Here is a 20,844-nt window from a genome sequence, read left to right as displayed (position 1 = left end):
GTCTCTCATTTTATTCGTGCTCCGACTGGCTGATGAAGAAGCATTCTGACAGAAGGTAACCTGCCACCATGATGGTGGGGACACAGAGGATAAGGGGGGGGGGGGGGGGGGGGGGGCAAGGCCCCCCACCCACTCCCAGGAGGCAGCAGCAACAGAGCAGACCCTCCATCCCCACCCGATCACCACCCACTGCCATCATTCTTGACAGGTGATTAGTTAGTATATGTATAAAAGTAAAGACTCTGATTACAGTATGGCCATATTTTTACCTTGGCAGCAACAGCACAAGTCACATGGTATGGCCAAGTTACAGCTCTCAATAACATCTGGGATCCATCTGTAACAACTTGTCTAGCATAAGTCATTCTTCCTTCCTAATCAAAAATCCTTTGGAAGTTGTACTACAAATGTAACAGTCTAAGGGTTGATTAAAAGAGGAGAAAAGTGATTTTTAAAGACACTTCCATGTCTACAACAGAAGTCAGGCACACAAAAGAAAATTCCAAGTTCAAAGTATGAAAAGGCTATCATGGGATAAAACGTATTTCGTCCTGTATATGGCTGAAATTATGATGTAATGACAGACAGACAGACAGACAGACAGACAGACAGACAGACAGACAGACAGACAGACAGACAGACAGACAGACAGACAGACAGACAGTATGTTAAAGCTAGTCAATCCATTTTTCCTTCTTGGCTACAACAGCTTTGAATGATGGTTAAGTTTTTCCTGTGACTTTTCTTTTTTTTTTTTTAAAACTTTGTAAGTGAACCTAGCAACCCCAAATCTCTCTGTACTGAACCTTTTAAAAAAACAAAAAAACTGTGCTCTCAATCTTCCATTCTGAATCCATATGGAACATCAAGTTTTCAGCTTCTAAGTCTAAGACTAGCACATGTACAGCTAATATCATATGATTTCAACAAAGGGAATTTAGTAATTTTAAATACAGGTATTCAGAAAAGGTTTGACACCCAAAAAGAATAGAAATTTATATAACCACTTAAAATGTAAAGTCTAACATTTCAAAATGAAATTAAGAGCTTAACTTCTAGGATATTTTAAGGTGGTGGGGAGAAAAGGGAAGACATCAGTCCCCTCAGCTGTCAGCCAAAGAACTATGGAAGCTGCCAGTTTCCTCTTTTTAGCAAGGTTGTACATCTACAAAATATCACAAAATGAAATATATAAAGCTTTACATATGATAAAAGCTCATATAGGTACTGGCTGGCTGTAGGTTACACCAATTCTTCAGTTACAAAAAGTAACCCTTTAATCATCAGCCAAGCATAGCAATTCCTTCCTGGTCAACACTACTCCTGTCACACAGCAGTAACATGCAGATTGGCGTGTAGCAACAGCATGGGAAAGCAGAAGCCACATGTGCTAGTATGTTCCTGCCCAATTCCCTCCAGTAACATTTCTTACAGAACTTGCAGATTTTACTCTAACAGCTCTTAACACCCATATCTAATAGTGTGCGTATTTTGTGTAGCTAATGACAAGGCCATCTTAGGAGTTCAGTTGTTTGGCACAATATGAATATTCATATCAGTCATGTGAAACAGGATTTTGTTACTCACATTCAACTAGAGTTGACCACATTCCAGAAGACTCCACATCTGACTGACCTTACTGAACAAACTTTAAAGCTTTTAGCAAGTGGGAGGGAAAGCAGCAATACAAGTATGAGGTATTCTAAAAAAGACAGGCTTCAGTACTGCTAACCAGCTACTTCTCCTTCTGCCCTAGAATTTTCCCCCACACTCCTAGTTCCCCTAAATACACACCAAATAATCCACTCAGGCAAACAGAATAATCTGTGAAAAAAATCCCCTTAGCTCCCAGGTAACTAGGGCTACAGTCTATAGCACCTGTGTCCAGACCAAGCGCAAAAGGTAGCTACCCAATACGTAAACCCTGAGCTCTGGACTGGGCCATACGGCAGGTAGTTGACAATTGCTATGCTACCATGACATACTTGATCTGAGCCAAAAAGCTGAAAAGCATCTGTTCTCCCAAATACATGAGATTTAAAAAAAGGTACTGAAGCCAATTTCTTACTCTCATTGTATCTCAGTGTTTCACATATATTAAACGGATAAGTTTACTGCGTCTTTTATTGTACAATGATATTCTGTATGAACCTTTCTTGCGTTAGAACAATTCACCATATTAACTATGCACACTAATTCAATACTTCTGTTGTCCCTAGCAAGTTTTTCATCAATAGCTTTTGGCATTTTACTACATCTGCATAATACATTTAAACTGGAGATCATACTAGAAACTCTGATACCAGTCATAGTTCCCTATTGCCTTTCACCATCTCCAATTGCTTGCAAATTATATTTATTCCAGTAGCATTTACAAGTTCCACTGCTCCTGTATTCATTATTCAATAATGTTTTATCTATTCAGATAAGCATAGTAAAAATGTCATGCTACTAACAATACCCATGTAATTTCAGGGACCACCATACTTACTTTGACAATTAAAAAGGACATATTCCATGTGTGAGCCCACACCCCGGGGACACCACACTGTCTAGTATTCTAAATTAGACAGCCCATCCCTGCAATTCAGTACTATCATAAATCCCTCCAGGTTAAGCAAAGTCTGAGTTCCATTTCCATTTCTTTCCTAGAGTCTTAGATGTGGGTACTACCCTTGTATACATTAGCATCAGTTATAGAAACATGTACAAAATAAGAGAAGACTTCATGCATTTAAAGCCCATAATCCATATTTGTTACCGACTAAAATGTCCAATGTTAAGTTTGCATACCCAAAACATGAACAGAATCTCAGTTTAAATAATGTATTTAGATTAACATTTTTATCCTCTCTGTCTTTCAGAAACTTCAGCATCATATAGCCAATGCTAAGGAAAGTCCCAAATGTATTTTAAAGTGGTCTATTCAAATTAATGGATTTGCCACGAACTTAAGTATGAAGCTCTCATTCAATTAAGAAAATCTCCAGAATTGGTTTAAAGTACCTAAAAAGTATCAGCATTAAATCAATTCAGTTAGCAAACCCTAAGCATGTGCATCAGAAGTAGCCTCATAGTAAGAATAATCTACTTCTAAACAAAAAAGAACAAATGATCATAATAAACAATGTATGTTGTCACCATAATGAATATATTTGTTGATTCAGCTCAATGAAGAACACTAAATTATTCAAATAAGATACCAAGTACTTAAATATGGCTCACAAAACAGATTTCACTTTACTTCTCTTTACAATATTTCCCGGAAGACAGAAAAAAAGTAGTCAATTACTTTTATTATTCACTTTTGACAATTGCTCAGGAACCCTGAAATTAAATGGATCTTTCTGCAACTTAATTTATTTAGCATAACAATGATCAAATTTTCTAATTACGGTTATAGTACCATCTTTGCCCCCCACCCATCCCATGCACCACCACTTGTCTTTTCAAAAGAACATCAAGCCAGTCAGTCATCTATTCCCAAAAGAATGATTTAGGCTTTTATATTCAGAAAGAAGTTTTGTCCTCCCAAATACTAGCCCTTCCTATTTCCAGAAAAGAAAAGGAGAGATGTGGTCTGATTGTCCTAGACCGACTCACTTCAAAACAGGCACAGGACTCCATTTACACATGGAGTGGCAATTAATTGGAATTAACCCTTGTCCTAGTGAAAGCATCTCAGCATTTAAGTGGGACAATGGGTTTGTTGTCTGTAGGATCCCAGAATAAAAGTCTTTGTCCCAGGAAAAATCAGACATCTGCTTTTGGCAATAGGCAAGGTACTCATGTGAGGTAGGATTTCAAGCAGATCTTTCTGTGTAGCATTTCCTATTAAGCAACTTGTGCAAACTAGATGTCAAGCAAGGAGGCAAGGTCCAGGGTACAGTCACTGGATCAGGTCAAGTGAAAGAGGGAAGACTAGGAATCTTAAATTGCCAAGAGAAGTGGTGCAGGCTCCTACCCTGCGGGTGTTTAAGAGGAGGTTAGATGAACATCTTGCTGGGGTCATTTGACCCCAGTATTCTTTCCTGCCCATGGCAGGGGGTCAGACTAGATGATCTGCTCAGGTCCCTTCCGACCCTAGAAACTATGAAACTATGCAGCCTGGCCCCTTGGAGAGCAGTGTTGAGTGTGTGCGTGCGGTGGGGGACAGATCAAGGCCCCAGGGGCTAGGGAGGGAGTGGGGCTGGGCATGGGATGGAACGACAGCTCATCCGGGGGGTGGCTCCCACAACAGCTTGCACCCCCGGGGAGGCATGGGGGGCATGTGCCCTCCAGATCTATGCACATGGTAAGGGTAGGCTGCTGCTGCACGCTCTGGGCCAGAGGCTGCCCCAGCCTCTTCCTGGCAAGGGGCAGGAGGTGGTAGCACCAGGAACAGAGCTATGGCAAAATTCTGGGGTGGCTATAGCCCTCCCCATAGCTCCTCTTCCAGCACCACTGCCACCCTTTACCACCCCACAAGCACAGCCTGGGCCCAGTGCCACCACTGGGAAAAGGCTAGTGCTGCCTCCGGCCCCGAACACAGAGGCACCCCACCCTTGCCCCACGCACAGATCCAGGGGACGTGCTCCCAATGCCTCCCCCAGGGGCGCACGCTATGGTGGGAGCCAATCCCAAGCTCCTCAGATGAGCCACAGCTCCCCACGCCCTGCCCCAGCTGTGCAGTGCTGGCCCCTCCCCACTCACACCCTCACCATGGGGGCCTCAAATCTGCCTTCCCCCCATGCCCAAAACAAGACTTGCCAGCCACACACCACTCTCCAAGCTGGTAGGCTGCATACCAGCAATCGGATCAGTATCAGCTAACATGGCTAGTTAGTAGTTGACCATTAGTATCAGCCCAAGAAGTCCTTATTGGTGCACCCCCAGCAAAAATACAAGCTGTAAAAGTTTCGGCAGAATTTATGAATTGATCTGATAAGCCTTCTAATGCTCACTAGAACTGATCATATGAAATTGAAAGAGTTATATATCACCTCTGGGATCTTGGAGAAGAAAGGTGAAGAGGAAAGTCCAAGAGATCTCTTGGAAATCACCGCAGTCCCATGAACGAGGGAAAGCAGCAAATACTGAAGATGAACAACTGGCCACTCGCGTAGTATGGATAGTTAAGCCACTCTAATAAAAGGATGATTTGAACTGGCCGAACTATATCTCACAGATAAAAGGGATAATAACTTCAGCTGCTGACAGGTGGTGCAGTCATGAAAATGGTAAATAAGGAATATTAGGAGGGTCTGAAAGAAGCAATATGGCACAAACCCAGACTCAGGATGTTGCAAACAACTGTGGCCATAATTGTAAAGAGAAGACAACATCCAAAAAAATAACACACACACCGTATTTCAACTATTGCTGGTTCAATGCCAAGGAATTATAATTACATTACAAACAAAACAATGGGAGGCTGTGCTGCTCATGCAGCAGAAGAAAGATGGTTTGCCTGCAGTGGACATGGTGGGAGAGAGAAGCTAGTTTGCCCACACTGTGCACACCACCAAGGAGGAGCTGCACTGCCTGTGCAATGGAGGGGAACCAAGTTGCTGGTATGGTAGAGAAGAGCCAGGCTGCTCACACAGCTGAGAGAGGAAATGACACTGCACAGCTTGGGGCACAGATGCATAAGTGCCAACTGGGGGGTGGGGGCACAACTCCATGCTCCTGGGCCTTACCTCTGACCAGGCTGCAGCCCTGTGCCCTGCAATCAACACAAATCTGGCGTGTAGCCTACGGATTGGGAAAGAGAGAGAATGGGAGGGGTGGGCACTAGCAGGATATACAGCCTAGGAGCCTGCAGCTGTGCAAGACCCTACTGTCTGAAGTTGGTCAGCCCTGTATCAATGGGAATAAGAATTGGTTAACTGACAAATATCAAAAAGCAATCCATAATGGTAGACTATCAAAAAAAGGATTTTTTTTCTATTCAGACTTTGTGGGAACTGTTAACTAGGTCTGGTACTATTACACATTTCCAAAAGACACAGAATTAAATGTCATTGTAAAATGTAAGTATACAAACACTGAGAAAATGGTAAACTACAAGGACAGGAAATTCAAAGTGTGACCTGAAACGCGTGGTAACCCTCACCCGATCAAACAAAATGTATATGAACATCCAAATGTATTTATACAACTAAGAAAAATATATGCAGGCCAGTTTTCCAGAATAGTCAGGGGTGTGCATTTTTGTCCTGGAGACAAAAGTTCAATGAATCATTGTGGATAAAGACACTCAACAGGCTCTCCAGATGCTCTTCTTACTTTACAGCATTGCAATGTAATACTTAGATATATAAAAAATGAGTACAGATGTTGGCGAGACTAACTGACAGAATGCTGCACTAGTTGTGTTATCTATATTTTCAAAATAGTGTTGGAAAATAGGAGAGAGCAAAAAAGTAAAAAAGTTAGAGTTGGAAAAATGTGTTAGAGCAAGATATGAACAAATGACTCTCCTTTATTTATTAAACAAGACAAACACTACAGTGAAAATAGAACATTTACAGCGAAAATGCTAGTTAAGTGATTCTTCAATTTAGGAAAGAAAAACAAATCAATAGCTAGAATCCAAAAACAAATCAAATGAAGTATAGTACAGCGCACACATTTACTGACTGGTGGTTATTAATCAGATTCTCCATCTGCTGGAGCCTTCCACTGAAGACAACATGACTGTCTGGAAAAGACACTTTAGAAAGTGACTCTGCTTAGCTCCAGAGTATGGGTGAAATTAATTACATGGGGCAGAAGATCAGACACAAGGAACTAATGTTACCTCCTGGCTTTAAACTGCAGGAAGGTATGAAAGTTTGATTATTATATGTCATTTCAAATACTTGAAACTCCCACAATTTTGCAATTTGAAAAAATACAAGACCGCTCAGAATTAGACAGGAATCAAAGAGAGCAGCTTAGATGCCACAAGGCCTCAGAGGCAATGTTTTGTCAGGCAGCTCAGCCTGGGTTTCATCAGGGAGGATGGCAGAGACGCACACAAAGGCCAGGACAAAAGTCAGAGATCACTTCATCCCTCTATTCACAAAAGCCAGCATTTTCTGTACCTGCGTGAAATAATGAGAAGCTTCCTGAGTTTCACTTTCAGCTCTCATAGGGTAATAAACATGAACAGTTTGAATTTTATTAGTAGATGATAAGAGTCATAAGCCAAAAAGGTGACAAAAAGCCAGAAGGAAAATACAGAGCGCCCGAGTGAGGGACTAGCATAAGAAGGATAGAGGTGTGGAGGGAAACGAAACTAGGTTACAGAAAATACAATGTTAGCCAACTAAACTGGGGGGGGGGGGGGTGTGGCAACTCAGAGAGACAGAGAAGATGGATGCAGACAAACTTGTACAATGGTCCACAAGGGTGGAGGGGGTAGGTTGGAGGAAGTTTCTCAGTCTATGTAGAGTCTCATTGTGGGCGTCCTCTTTGGGTGGTGTGGAACAGTAGCCTATTCCCTAATAAATCCTCCTCTTCCCTCCCACCCATCTGCCCCTCTAACTCACTTCAAAATGAACAATTTATCCATATCCTCAAGAGGACCACGTCACTTGTTAAATGCTGAAAGTTTACCATGCTGTCACTCAACTTTTAGCAAAGCTACTTCTAAAAATATTTGTCTATACAACAAAATTTGGTTCTTTTAGGTAACACTTGTCTTATGAAACTAATATTATTATTAAATGTAATTTTCAAAATGAGTAATCAAGAAACTAGTAGTTTCACTTTTGTGTCTAGTCAGGTTGCTGTTTTGTGACTAAACAACATCCAAGTTGAAGATAGCACAAAGGAATGCTCTAAGACATTCTCTCTCGCTCCTCCCCCATTTAAAAAAAAAACCCAGCAGCATTCAGATGGAATTTTATTAAAGTATAGTTGACCCTCAATATTTGCATTCTTCCAAGACAGATGTGGCAGTTTAAAAAAAAAAAAAAGTTTGGAAATAACTTGATAATATTTAAAAGAAAAAGTTGAGAGTGAGAAAAACAAATTCACATGTTGCTTCCTTCCTATAACCAACAGAAATGGATTATAATCTTATACTATGCAGGTACTTCTTACAAATAAAGTGATTTTGTCTGAATTCCAAGCCTCCCAACATCCTAATAGTATTCCTGTATTTTCAAAATTATTTACAATATAAAGTTGTAATTTATACAGTAACATTGCCTAAGCAAGGTCTTGTTCTTGCTATGAAAAATTAATCACTGTAACTTGCAAGTATGTCACTAAGCCAGCCAGCCAGCTTGTAGTTTTCCCATATCTAGTTCCTAAGTTACTTTCTCTTCCTCCTTCCTTTTAAATGAAAGACTTAAACCAACAATTGAGAAGATTGTTGGATCAGATTGTTGAACAACTGAACTGTTGAACAACTGAGAAGACTGCTTATCATATTGTAAATAACAGTTGTAGGAGGTAAAGCAATGAAAAACTTTACACAAACATCTATTAAATTAAAAGTAAACATACAGAAAAAGGTAAGACTTTTCTCCCTTATTAGTACTCCTAATTTAGTTTAAAGTACATGCCTGAAGCTTTTTGGATGTAGGCATTAAAATCTTTTAAAAAAAATTAAAGCAAAAACTACCAATATAACCCTTTGTAGTGTTAGGGTACAGTTGCATTGTAACTTCACTTATACAGTTCCTGGGGACTCCCAAAACAGCCAATTTCCTATGCCAATTTTAAATTGCAACAGAGTTGATGAGGACAGGTCAAAGTCTGATTTCTCAAATGTTTATTTTGCAGGTTCCCAATTCAAATTTTTATTTTTGCATTTAATACCCATATTTGCAGTAATTCACAGCCAGAGCTCTTTTGGAGAGCTGTAAGAGGCTACTTTATTAACACCTTTCTGGATACATGCAATTAAATTGGATACAAAAAAGCTTGTATTAAAGCTGTTCAGCAATGAAAATGCCTCAGTCTACCCTCCAAGAAGCAAGAGGCACCAACACGTGCAGAAAAGCTGGATATAATTCCATAGCAGAGGCATAGGCTGCTTTCCTCACATGTCCTCCCTTAAGAGCATGAAAAATAGATAAAAATCATTCAAGACAACTCTCTTGAAACAACGTACATCAAGGAAGCTGGCATGATGTAGGCTCCAGGCAGATCCTTTCAGAGGATCTGACATGAGCTTAGGCTCACCAAAGCTTGTGCTATAAATATATATATATATATATATATATATATAACCTCCTTTGGATACACTATAAGGTGGCAAATCTGCCCTGCCTTCAGCTTGCCTGATGTCTGGGCTTGGTAGCAGAGCTGGATTCCTGGACACCAACACCAACTGCTCCATGCCTAAACCTGCCAAAACCTCCACTTCAGAAGTTACATATTCTCCGTCCTTCTGCTCCTTCCAGTGTGAAGTGTGCACCACTTTACACCGCACGCCAAGTCAGCGAGGCTCAACCAGGGCATCTCAGCACTCTGGGGTGCTACAAGACCCTTTCAGGGGTGCCACAGGATGCTAGGTGTACAAACATGGTTCACAAGAGAAACCCCACAATAAGAACCTACAGCGTTAAAAACCATTCTGCCCTGCAGAGTCTTTCTGAGCTCTTAACAAGAGTCATCAAGTCACACAGAAGCAGGGCTGGAAGGGGCCTCCAGAGCTCATCCAGTCTAGCCCCTGCCTGACACAGGATCACCCTATTCAAACCATAATCTAAACCCTGCCTAAGCCGACTGCCAGCCCTGACAACACATACACGCCCAACACTCGAGCCTGTCCCAGGTAAAGCAAGAGCGCCACTGAAGCCACCATCCTGTTTTCTGTAAGACACTATCAACATCGCTCAACATATCCCACAAAGAACAGCAAAACCCCCGCAGCCCACACCAACTTGACCCTAGCATAAAAATTCCTCCCTGGCATGAAATGTGGTGACCAGGCTGAGCCTGAACAGAGGGGCAAGTCCCTCCAGCCAGACACCTCCGGCTTTGGTCCCAGCAGCAGCCAACAACCAGCGCTTCTGAGGGAAGCTCAACCCCCCACCCAAGGGGAGCAGGCCAGCGAGGGCAGCCCCTGTAGCACAAGGGAAACGCCGACATAGCCCCGGCCAGGGCCCGCACCGCCTCTGCCAGCAGGGGCAAGCCCACAGCTTCCCTGGCCAGCGGCTCCGCGGCAGCAGCAAGAGCCCGCAGCCCGGCCGAAGCTGCCTCCCTGCCGACTCCTGGGGTCCCTCGGCCCGGCCCGGCCCTGCACTCACGGCCTGTGCAGCGGCTCCTCGGGGACAGCGGCCGGGCCCTGCTGCTGCTGGAAGGAGCGCAGCGACTCGAAGGCCTTCATCAGCTTCTCCATGGTGGCCATGACGCCGCGAGGAACAGACGAGACGCTGCAGATGCCGCGATGCCTCGGGCCTACGTCGCCGCCATCTTGGCCACGTCCCGTCGTGCCTCGCGCGGAGGCGCTCACGAGGGCAACGGGTGGAGGAGGGGAGCGACAGCCTCATCTGCCAATCAGAGACGAGGATCGAGGACCCGGGATTCGCCCTCCCCCCACTAGCATTTGAGGAGGAAACTGACAAGCTTCGTTGAGAGCTGCAGTGACGAATGGGATCCCTCCGGGCGCTCCGCCCACTTGCCTCTGCTAGTGGGTGGGTCCTAGCGCCGCTCGGGTACCCGCCACGCGGGCGCCCTCTGCTGGCTATGCGGTGTCGGTACTGGGCGGCTGCACCAGGCGGAGGGAGTGGGGGGGACGACCTGATTCATAGCAGCCCCCACAGCTCCTAGAAAGGAGACTGGCACCTTGGGTGTGCCTCCGAGTTGCCCCCGTCGCAGTGGGGTAGGGTATGGGGGTGTCCCGGGCTGTGTGAGCTTGTGTTTTATCCAGACAAGCCAGAGCAAGTTCCCCTGAATATCCAGGTCGTAGCAGGATTGGTCTGGAGGCAAAAGCAATCAGGACTTGTGGTAGAGGAGATCTCTTTTATTATAAGAGCAACTAGATTTTTGCGCCCCCCCCCCCCCCAAGCATGCAATTAAATAATGTTTTTTGCAAAAATCTAAAAGAGATCACCTCTACCATGGTCCTGATCGCTTTTCCCTCAGAAGTAGACACCAGTGCGCTGGGGCGTTAGCGATCAGGCAGCGCGGACGAGAGCAGGGACGTGCAGAGGGAAACCCCGCTCACCGCGGGGTGCCAGGTCCCAGGCCCCCAGGATATGAGGCAAGCTCCACGCTCCCCTACCTCTGCCTTTGTCTGGGGGAGCCGTATACCCTTCAGGTTCAAGTGTCTGTATTCCCCCTCCTCCTTCTAAGATAAGGAGCTCTTGACCTATTCAGTAGAGAGTAGGGAAACAGTGCCATTACTTGTGACCATTGTTCTTTCCTAGCACCTAGTTCTTTCCTGACTTACTAGCAGCGGGTGCCATCGCTGGCCTGGGTATCTCGACTCCCTTGAAACTGTGCCTCACAATTCACTTCTCTTGCTTTGCTTCTCTTGTTCAGATGGAGCTATTTCTAGGATCAGAGTATCCGGGAGGTGGAACAGCAAAGAGGGGTGTTCAGGACTCCCCCACAGAAGAGGAGGCAGTTACCCAGGCGTGGGACAGCACAGAGCATCAAACCCCCAAGGGGACCAAGCTGAAGCAACCCAAGTAAGAGAACCAACCAGACCACTGGGGTGTGACTTACAGCCTCTGACAAGCACACCCCCACTTCATCAGCCCTGCAGTGGTGTTTACTGCATACATGTACAAAGAATATACATTTGAAACTCAACATGCAAATCCACTTCTAAACCCGTTTACTTAAAACTTGTGTGTAAAAACATGCACACACAGCTAATGCACAGAGCCTCCATAACAAGTCAACAGGATCACTGGGCTTCAGTTGCCCATGTCAAGAAGCAGAAGTCCAGTGGAGCTCACCCCCAGCCTACCCCTCCTTTCATTTTCATGCCCATTTTCAGTAGTCCTGGCTTTCATGCTTTCTTAAAAGCAGGGGCCGAGAACACCCCACCCATTACATTTGGACCAGCAGAGCAGAGTGGACATTGCCAAAGCAATAATCATGCCCTCTCCTGTGGGATGTGGCAGCAGAAGACCAGACTGTACTTCTCACTCACAGACATTGTGCAAAGCAAGGCAAAGACACATTTTTGTCAGGGGAAGGGGTATATTCAATTAAATTAAAAAGCTCAGCTCAGTAATGTAGGACAGAGCTAACAACGTATAAACTCATAAAAACAAGTCCTAAAAGTAGCTTTTTCCTTGGAATGGACAAAGGCTGGTATTGAATGTATTAATCGAGAGATCTTCGAGAGCCATTATTGGGCCAAAGTATGTATTTCATACATTATACACACAGTGCAAAGTACATTTGCCAAATACTGCTGTACTTTCAGTACTCAGTATAGTTTTACAGAACAGATTATACTCATTTCCAGCAACTGCACTTAATACACATTTGCTTGCCAACTGCTATTGCTGCTTGATTCTTACTTTATCAAAATGGAAAAGCCAAACACCTGCCTACTCTTCCTTTCTCCATATGCATTTATTGCAGAACAAAGGCATTGACCAGGGTAAAAGAAGACATTTTTACAGGAAGCTATGCTGAAAGTTGGCAACACATCATCAGTTCTTTTCAAAGTGAATAATTTAATCTGGAAGAGGTCCCATTTTTTCCTGTTTTCCAGTCCCTTGTTTTGAGGCAGGTGTAGGTCAAACTCAAAATAAGTTAATTTTGTACCTATATTACTGCACTAAATACCAGCATGATGTTTTATGTTCAGGTGGACTTCCTCTTTACTTGTATAACATTCACTGAATTAGAATAACCTCTTCATATCTTGTCCTATTTGGCCATAAAACATGTTCCAAATATTTTGATTTCCCAGAAGGAAGGTCTCCTCTCTCATAGCTGACTTGCCACATCCCAGGGTATTTTCTACTGCTATTCAAAATTCATTACTGCTAAATTTACAGCTTACTATTGTGAAGCTGTTTTTTAAGTCAATATGTCTGTAAGTGCCCATCCAATTAAAAAAATCAATGCGGTAGTGCAGTGAATTTTCCATACAGTTACAACTGCTGGCTTTAAAACTGGTGCTAGAATACGTTTAATTGCAACTCCCCCATTATATAAGTTAGATTAGTTAAAACAAGGAAGGAATATTTTCCCTGTGTAATTAAAGCTCTGACAACATGCATGTTTTTGGAAAAGTAGCAAAGGAACAAATGTGACCCATTTAGTACATAAGTAACTGCACAATAAATCCTACACTTCTGTTTTCTTACTTCTGTACATCCTGTTTTCACATCACTGATTTCTGTTTATTGAATAAGTGCTGTGCCAGCTGCTGTCATTCCTTTGGAGAAAAGCTGCAGCATAAGCTCCATTTACTAAAACAAGATTTTTTTTTAATAGATTTTGGTTCCATACAAATTCAGCTTTGCTGTCTTCCCTGACATGGATGCTCCAGAGTATCCCCTCGGCTATAAAATGCTTTATTTAGTCAAGCCTATATTTGATTATTTTAAGTTAAATAAAAGAAATATCAGAGTTCCTTGTAGGGCTTGGTCCAGCTTCAAGCCTTACAAGTTAGACTCCCTAATACACAATTTGTAGCCTCTAGAACAGAATGCAGTTAAGTGCCTGGATTCCCTGCACTGAGAAAGTTGAGACACATCAAGGTGGGATTGGCGGCAACTGCGTAGAGCTAGCCAATAAAAAACGCTAAGCACTGGCCTAAGGCTGAAATCCCATCCCCTTCTATCATTCAGGCAAAGGATGGGATTGAGCAAAGGTTCCACTTGCTTGAAACCTAGAGCCCAAATTCCTCTCCCAAGGGCAGGTGCCTATATCTGTTCCCTGAAGGCTGCCAGAATCTCTCTTGCCCTTGCTGTGTGCCTTCTTTTCTGCATAGTAGTAGAGCTGCAACGGGAAAGATGGAGGTCTTTTGCATGAGAGCAGGCAGCTGCATCTGCTGGGCTTCAGCACTCAAACTATTCTATAGCCTAGGCCCTAGTAGTTAGTCATTCTTCAGGGACATGGGAAAAGTAGGTGTGAACCCTTCAGGCTGAACAGGACCTAGAACTCAGGTCCCTCACTTCCCAAGAAGTTCAAATCATTAGTATCGAAGACAAAGCTGTCCAACTTTTGAGCAGCTGCAGGATGGGGGGTGCTGCACACCATCTGGGCCCCCCAACACAGGCTGTGCAGAATCCCCTGGACCTTCATCACATAGGCCCCCTCCATGGGCTCCTACAGGCTACACGTCCCTGAGGGACAAGAAGCAGAAGCCATTGGAAGGGAGGGGAGCCAGGCACCCCCACAGCCACAGAAAGAATAGTTGAGGGTATGGAGCAGTTAGATAGGAACCTACTGGCTGCAAGTTAGCTCCGTCCATGCCATACACAATTCAGAGGCCTTGAGCTGGACAACCTTGACCTAAAGGAGAGGCACAGCCCCCACTACTTCCTGCTTCTCCTCACTGACCAAGTGCATTTTAAAAAGAAAGCAGCCACTTAGGATATTCTAGGCATGTTATGAGCTTCCTTACTAGATTGGTCCCTTCAGGGTCTCAGGCACTGGGCCACCTACTTTCCTGGATTCCAGTAAGGCTTACATAAGTGCTAAAAACGTAGCCGTTGAAATTGGGGCATTTGGGGACATGTGTAGAAACAGAACTGCAAGTATCAGTGGAAGTTAAAAAGGGGGGTAGCCAGTGAATTTAAGCACCTCCAAGAGTCATCAGCCACTGAGCAAAAGTTTTTGGGACTACAGTTTTGGACTTCACCTAATGCCTGCTAAATTCTGCTTTAAGCACCAAAATCTTTACACACATGTAATCCTTAAACAGATTTTTTAGTAATCCCAGATTACTTTCTCTTTGCTATAGGCATGCTATGAGCTTTTTATTAGGCCTTACATTAGTATACTCTGAGGTACAGTAAAACCCTTCAGCAAGCTAAATAAAGCCCTGTTGCAATCACTAGGGCAGAATGGTCTTTTCCAAGACACAAGCTTTTTAATATAAATGTAGAACAAGGATTAGTCTTCCATACGTGCTAATGAGAAGTCTTGCTCATTTAGCCATAAGAATCTAAAGACTGAGATAACTTTTGCCCACAACATTCCTCAAGCTACACAATTTCTTATGTTGTTATAATAATAATTTTATTCAAGTGTTGGAAAAAAACTTGGAAAAAGAGTTGGAAAACATTTTTCTTTGCAAGCTTTTGGACACAACCACTCTTTGTCAGGCTGAGGAAGTATCTGCAGTTGGTGTGTGCTCTTCCTGGATGGAATGAATAATAAAGAAGCCAGAGGCTAGTAAGCAGCAAGAAAGCCAGTCAGTAACAATATAAATTAAGGAGTCAATGGGTGAGAGACAGGTGGGGGGTGCGATGGGGAGGGGAATGAATGTAGCTAGCAAATAGCAGAGAGGTACCTGGGAAGTCAGATGTTAGGCAGGTTATAGTGTATCATAAATCCAATGTCTATATTTAGTCCATGATTTTTTGTATCCAGTAGACTGATGAAGTGAAGTTCATAGGTTTGTCTGTGAAAGGTGTTTTGTAAGTTTGCTTTGAGGATTAGAAAGAGAGATTGGAGAGAGAGAGTGGTTTTCTTGTGAGAAATGTACCCCCACAGGTAATTGGGTATTCTTGTCTTTGATAGATTTCCAGTGTACATTTATTCTGGTACGCAGATGTTGTTTGGTCTCTCCTACATATTTTCCAGAAGAGTATTTGGTGCGTTGAGTGAGATATAATACATTTCTGGAGGTGCAGCTGTAACACCTCCAGACAGGTAATATATCTCATCTAATGCACCACCAAATGCCCTGCTGGAAAATATGTAGGAGAGACCAAACAACGTCTGACTCCCCAGGTAACCTCTCTACTATTTAACAGCTATATTCATTCCACTCCCTGGCCAAACATCTGTCTCCCACCCATTGACTCCTTAATTTACATTGTCACCGACTGGCTTTATTACCTCACATTCATGATACTTTGGACCTCCTGGACAAATCTCAATGGCTCTCCACCCTTGACCTGGCTAGTGGGTACTGGCAGTTGGACACACAGTAGAGAACAGAGTTAAGACTGCCTTCTGTACTAAGAAAGGTCTTTTTGAGTTCAACATGCCTTTTGGGTTAGGCAATTATCCTGGTACATCTTAGAGACTGATGGATAACGTATTAGTGGATTTACAAGAGAGCTCCTACTTGGTGTACCTGAATGATGTAACTGCAATAGGATGAACCTTTCAGGAGCACTTGCAGAAACTGAAAGCCATGCTTGAGATGCTGAAGGAAGTAACAAGGAATAACGGCCATAAATTGACTAAGGGTAGGTTCAGGCTAGACATCATGAGGCATTACTTCACAATCAGGGCAGCTAGGATCTGGAACCAACTTCCAAGGGAAGTAGTGCTCACTCCTACCCTGGGGGTATTCAAAAGGAGGCTAGATAATCACCTAGCCGAGGTCATTTGACCCCAATACTCTTTCCTGCCCATGGCAGGGGGTTGGACTTGATAATCTGCTCAGGTCCCTTCCGACCCTACCAGCTATGAAACTAAGATGTGGCTTCACCAGTGCAGAATAGAGCAGAATAATTACTTCCCTCAATCTGCTGGCAACACTCCTACTACTGTAGCCCAGTAAGTGGTTAGCCTTCTTGGCAACAAGGACACACTGCTGACTCATCCAGCTTATTGTCCACTGTAGCCCCCAGGTCCTTTTCTGCATAACTGCTTCTTAGCCAGTCAGTCCCCAAGCTGTAGTGGTGCATGAGATTCTTCTGTTCTAAGTGCAGGACTTTATACTTACCCTTGCTGAACCTCATGAGATTTCGATTGACCCAATCCTCCAATCTATCTAGGTCACTCTGAATCCTAACCCTACCCTCCTGTGTATCTACTAGTTGGTCTCTCCAACACTTGCACCAGGAATTTGTCTCCAGTACTCTCCAAAAACTTCCTGGATTGCCTGCACACTGCTGTTTTGTCCTCCGAGAAGATGTCAAAGTGACTGAGGTCTTCCATGAGAACCAGGGCCTGTGATCTGGAAACTTCTGCAAGTTGTCTGAAGAAAGCCTCATCTACCTCATCTTCCTGGTCTAGTGGTCCATAGCAGATACCCACCATGACATCACTCTTGTTGCTCTTCCCTCTGACCTCAACCCAGAGACTTTCAAAAGGCCTATCTCCAGTTTCATACTGGAGCTCTGAGCAATCCTATGGCTCTTTTACATACAGTGCAATTCCTCCTCCTCTTCTCCCCTGCCTGTCCTTCCTGAAAAGTTTGCATGACAGTGCTCCAGTCATACGAGCTCCCACCATGTCTCTGTTATTCCAGTCATGTCATAGTGTCATAACTGTGCGAGGATGTCCAATTCTTCCTGCTTGTTTCCCAGGCTCTGTGCATTTATGTACAAACACCTGAGGTGAATAGCCCTATTTTCTCAGGAAGAATGAGGCCTCCCCTGTTGCCCATTCCTGCTTCTGCTTCCTCCAGATGCTCCACTTCCCCACTTACCTCAGGGCTTTATTCTCCATCCCCCGGCAAACCTAGTTTAAAGCCCTCCTCACTAGGTTAGCAATGTCAGCTGTTCTGCAGGAAAGTGAACTTTTTGGGATATGTGATCTCTACAACGGGATAGGCCCAGATCCAGGGAAAATGGAGACCATTAAGACCTGGCCAGTACCCTGAAATGTGAAAAAATTGCATGGCTTTTGGGCTCTAGCTTCCTAATACAGGAGATTTGTGGCAGGTTTTGCTACCATTGGAAGCCCCTTGCACAAACTCCCTGACAAGGCGAAGTTTATTTGGACAAAGAAATGTCAAGACACCTTCTGGAAGCTAAAACAGTGGTTGATGTCGTCATCTATTTTATCAGACCCTAACTCTCGGTTACCTTTCTTGTTAGATACTGATGCAAGTGACGTGGATACTGATGCAAGTGACATCAGGGCTATTTTGTCACAAATAAAGAAGGCCTAGGAAGGGTAATAGCTTATGGTAGCTCAACCTTAAACAAAGTTGAGTGCCAATATGCAGCTACCAGAAAGTAATTGGTTGCTGTGGTGGCCTTTATGAAGCACTTTTGGCACTTCCTTATGGGAAGATCCTTCATGCTGAGAACAAATTTTAGCTCTCTCCAGTGGCTGCACAATTTTCAACAACCCGAAAGACAACTGACCAGGTGGTTGGAACAGCTGGCTGAGTTAAACCAAATAGTGCATTGCCCTAGAAGGCAGCACCAGAATGCTGATGCCTTGTTTTGTAGGCCTCTCACATGGTGGAGGGGATCAACTGAAGGGCAAGGCAGGGGAGGTATGGCCACTATCAATAGCAGAGGCAGCCAGAAGCAAACCACAGAAGCAGCCAGAAGAGTTTGACCACCAGGCAGTAGGGTACATCACTTGAAGGGGCAGCCACAGAATACTGACATCTTGTTCAGTGGACCCATCAGTGGAAGGCGAACCTGAATCTGCAACAGTGAGGATACAACTACTACCAGCCACCAGGACAGCCAGGGGTGAAGCACCCTAGATGCAGGGGAAGCCAGAAAGCTGACAGATGGATGGATAAAACAGTGGGAAGATACTGGCATTGAAAAACTGACAAGTGAAAGGAGCTTGATAGCAAGGTTTCCTGAAGGGCAACATCATCCTTGCTTAAAGTGATACCAGGTAGTGTGGCCCAAACTAAGCATTAGGCAAAGAGTCCTAGTGTGAAAGCTTCAAATAGTGGTGCCAGAGAAGAAAATACCAATAATTCTGCAAGCCTTGCATAATTCCGATACCAGGGGACATTTGGGCATGGAGATGTTCTCTCGTAAGTTCCAAAAATGGTATCTCTGGTTAGCCTGGAGCCAATCTGTTGTGGACCAACGGAGATCACGTAAGGTGTGCGGTGCATGAAAAGGGATGAGGAGCAATCCCAGGCCCCTCATGGTCTCCATGCAATCTCTACAACCACTGGAGAGAATAGCCATGGATATCCTGAGCTCCCTACCCACTACCCTACATAGACACCCATTACCTTAAGTGTCTCAGTACTGCCTATTTCTCAAATTGAGTGGAAGCCTATCCTTTCCCTAATCAGGAAGCACAGACAGTGGTGAAGATTTCTGTGAGAGATGCGTGTGCTACCATGGTACACTTCAATTGCTTCACACTAAGGGAGAAATTTTGAATCACAACTATTCCATCACACATGAGCTTTTGGAAATTAATAAAACCTGCATAATACCCTATCACCCCCCAATCCGATAGACTAGTGGAGTGGATCAACCATACTCTAGCTGGCTTAATATCATCCCTGATTCAAGGCAACCAGACATGGGATGTGGGTGCTCCCATATGTCATGATAGCTTACCGGAGCAGCATGCAGTCATTTATGGGGTTTACACCATACATGGTGTTGTTTGGGCAGATTTGTCTACCTGTCGATACCGTCTCTGGAATAAATGTATTGGAAGAATTTAACAATCTGTCTGAATATGTTACAAAAGTGACAGGTTATCCAAGACGCATCAGGCTTCAACTACACATAGGCAGAAAGAGCACTATGACCTTAGGGTCCCTGGACCAGTGCATGAGCCAGGGGAGCTGGGGTGAGTGTGGAACCAAACTAGGAGATAGGGTCAGTGCCAGAAGCTCTGCCAGAAGTTCAGTGTCCTCTATACAGTCATCAAGGAATTGTCTGAGGCGCTATACGAGCTGGTGAGCAGGCCCAAATCAAATGTTAACAATACACTATAATTGGATAAAACCCTATGTGTGCTCATGCAACAGAGATCCTGGCCCCCCAAGGGAGGTAAAGAGGCCTTTTCATCAACAACCAACATGCTACTAGGGGCTTCATAATTGAACATCCACCAATACAGCCCCTATTATTAAGCCCAATGGTGTGCTGCCAGAGGCTGCTTCTAGACCAGGAAGTGTCAGGTAGGACCTGGGCTCTGGCAGGAATGATGATACCAAAGTGAAGTGGGTGCAACAGAGTACCGAACAGCCACTAGAACCAGGTCAGGGGTTCTAGAAGCAGCTGGGGCTCCCATCCCTGAACTCGCAGGTAAGTCATACAAAGACCTGCAGGTGGCTGAGTGACTACATGATGTAACCTGAGTAGGATACAGGGGCACATCCAATTAAAAAATGGGGGGGTGGGTAATGTAGTGCATGTGTTGTGTAATGTAATACATTGTGTGCATTGCAAATGACGCATAAATATGTATTAGTAACAGAAGGAGAACAACCTTGTGGAGTCCTGCTGGCTGTGATTTTGGACTACAAATCCCAGAGACATCTGAAACCTGTACAGAGCAACTCTGGACTAAAGGCTGGTTATTAGAGACACCTTCAGAGGTGGGGGAAAGGAACTTCATGTGCTGAATGTGGTACTGACTGCTTTCCCTTTAAGTGATGCTGTTATACAGTGAGCATCTAGTTACTTGTATTTGTCCCTCCCTTTTGGTCTGTTGTCCTATGCCCCTAATCCCTACGACTTTCTGTATAAAAGTGAGAAAACTCCTTGTTGGCTGTGGCAACTGTGCCTGACACTGCAGGGCTTTGCTACATTATTATATAATAAAAGGTCATTAGTCAAAAGAAGCCTACTAACAATCTGAAATTCTACTATAGCTTGGAAACCAATTAAACAAGTACATTATATATTTCCCATACTTTGTTCCTTATCTGAGAATCTTAACTTGCTAAAGAATTATGTTATGCAATTACATTTGTTTTTAATTAAAAAGAGTTGACATAAAAAATATTGATTAAAAAACAAACAAAACACTTTCACCATAACCTGCTTCCCATGGAGGACGTTAAATAAAACAACTTTCCACTACAGCACA

At 43.9% G+C, this 20,844-nt stretch overlaps 1 protein-coding gene across 1 annotated transcript in view; it reads right to left on the bottom strand.

Annotated features, from left to right (window-relative positions):
- HTT (huntingtin) overlaps positions 1-10,514 on the bottom strand; it is a 157,735-nt gene extending 147,221 nt beyond the window's left edge. The window contains exon 1 of the mRNA XM_090035477.1: positions 10,230-10,514. Coding sequence (XP_089891603.1) covers positions 10,230-10,330 — 101 coding nt within the window. The 5' untranslated portion in view covers positions 10,331-10,514. The remainder of the gene's footprint in view (positions 1-10,229) is intronic.
- Between the last annotated feature and the right edge of the window lie 10,330 nt (positions 10,515-20,844).

This window comes from Crocodylus siamensis, chromosome 2 (assembly GCF_052110815.1).
Source record: "Crocodylus siamensis isolate JL-2025a chromosome 2, ASM5211081v1, whole genome shotgun sequence".
Taxonomy (NCBI): domain Eukaryota; kingdom Metazoa; phylum Chordata; order Crocodylia; family Crocodylidae; genus Crocodylus; species Crocodylus siamensis.
This window is presented reverse-complemented; position numbering and strand designations above follow the sequence as displayed.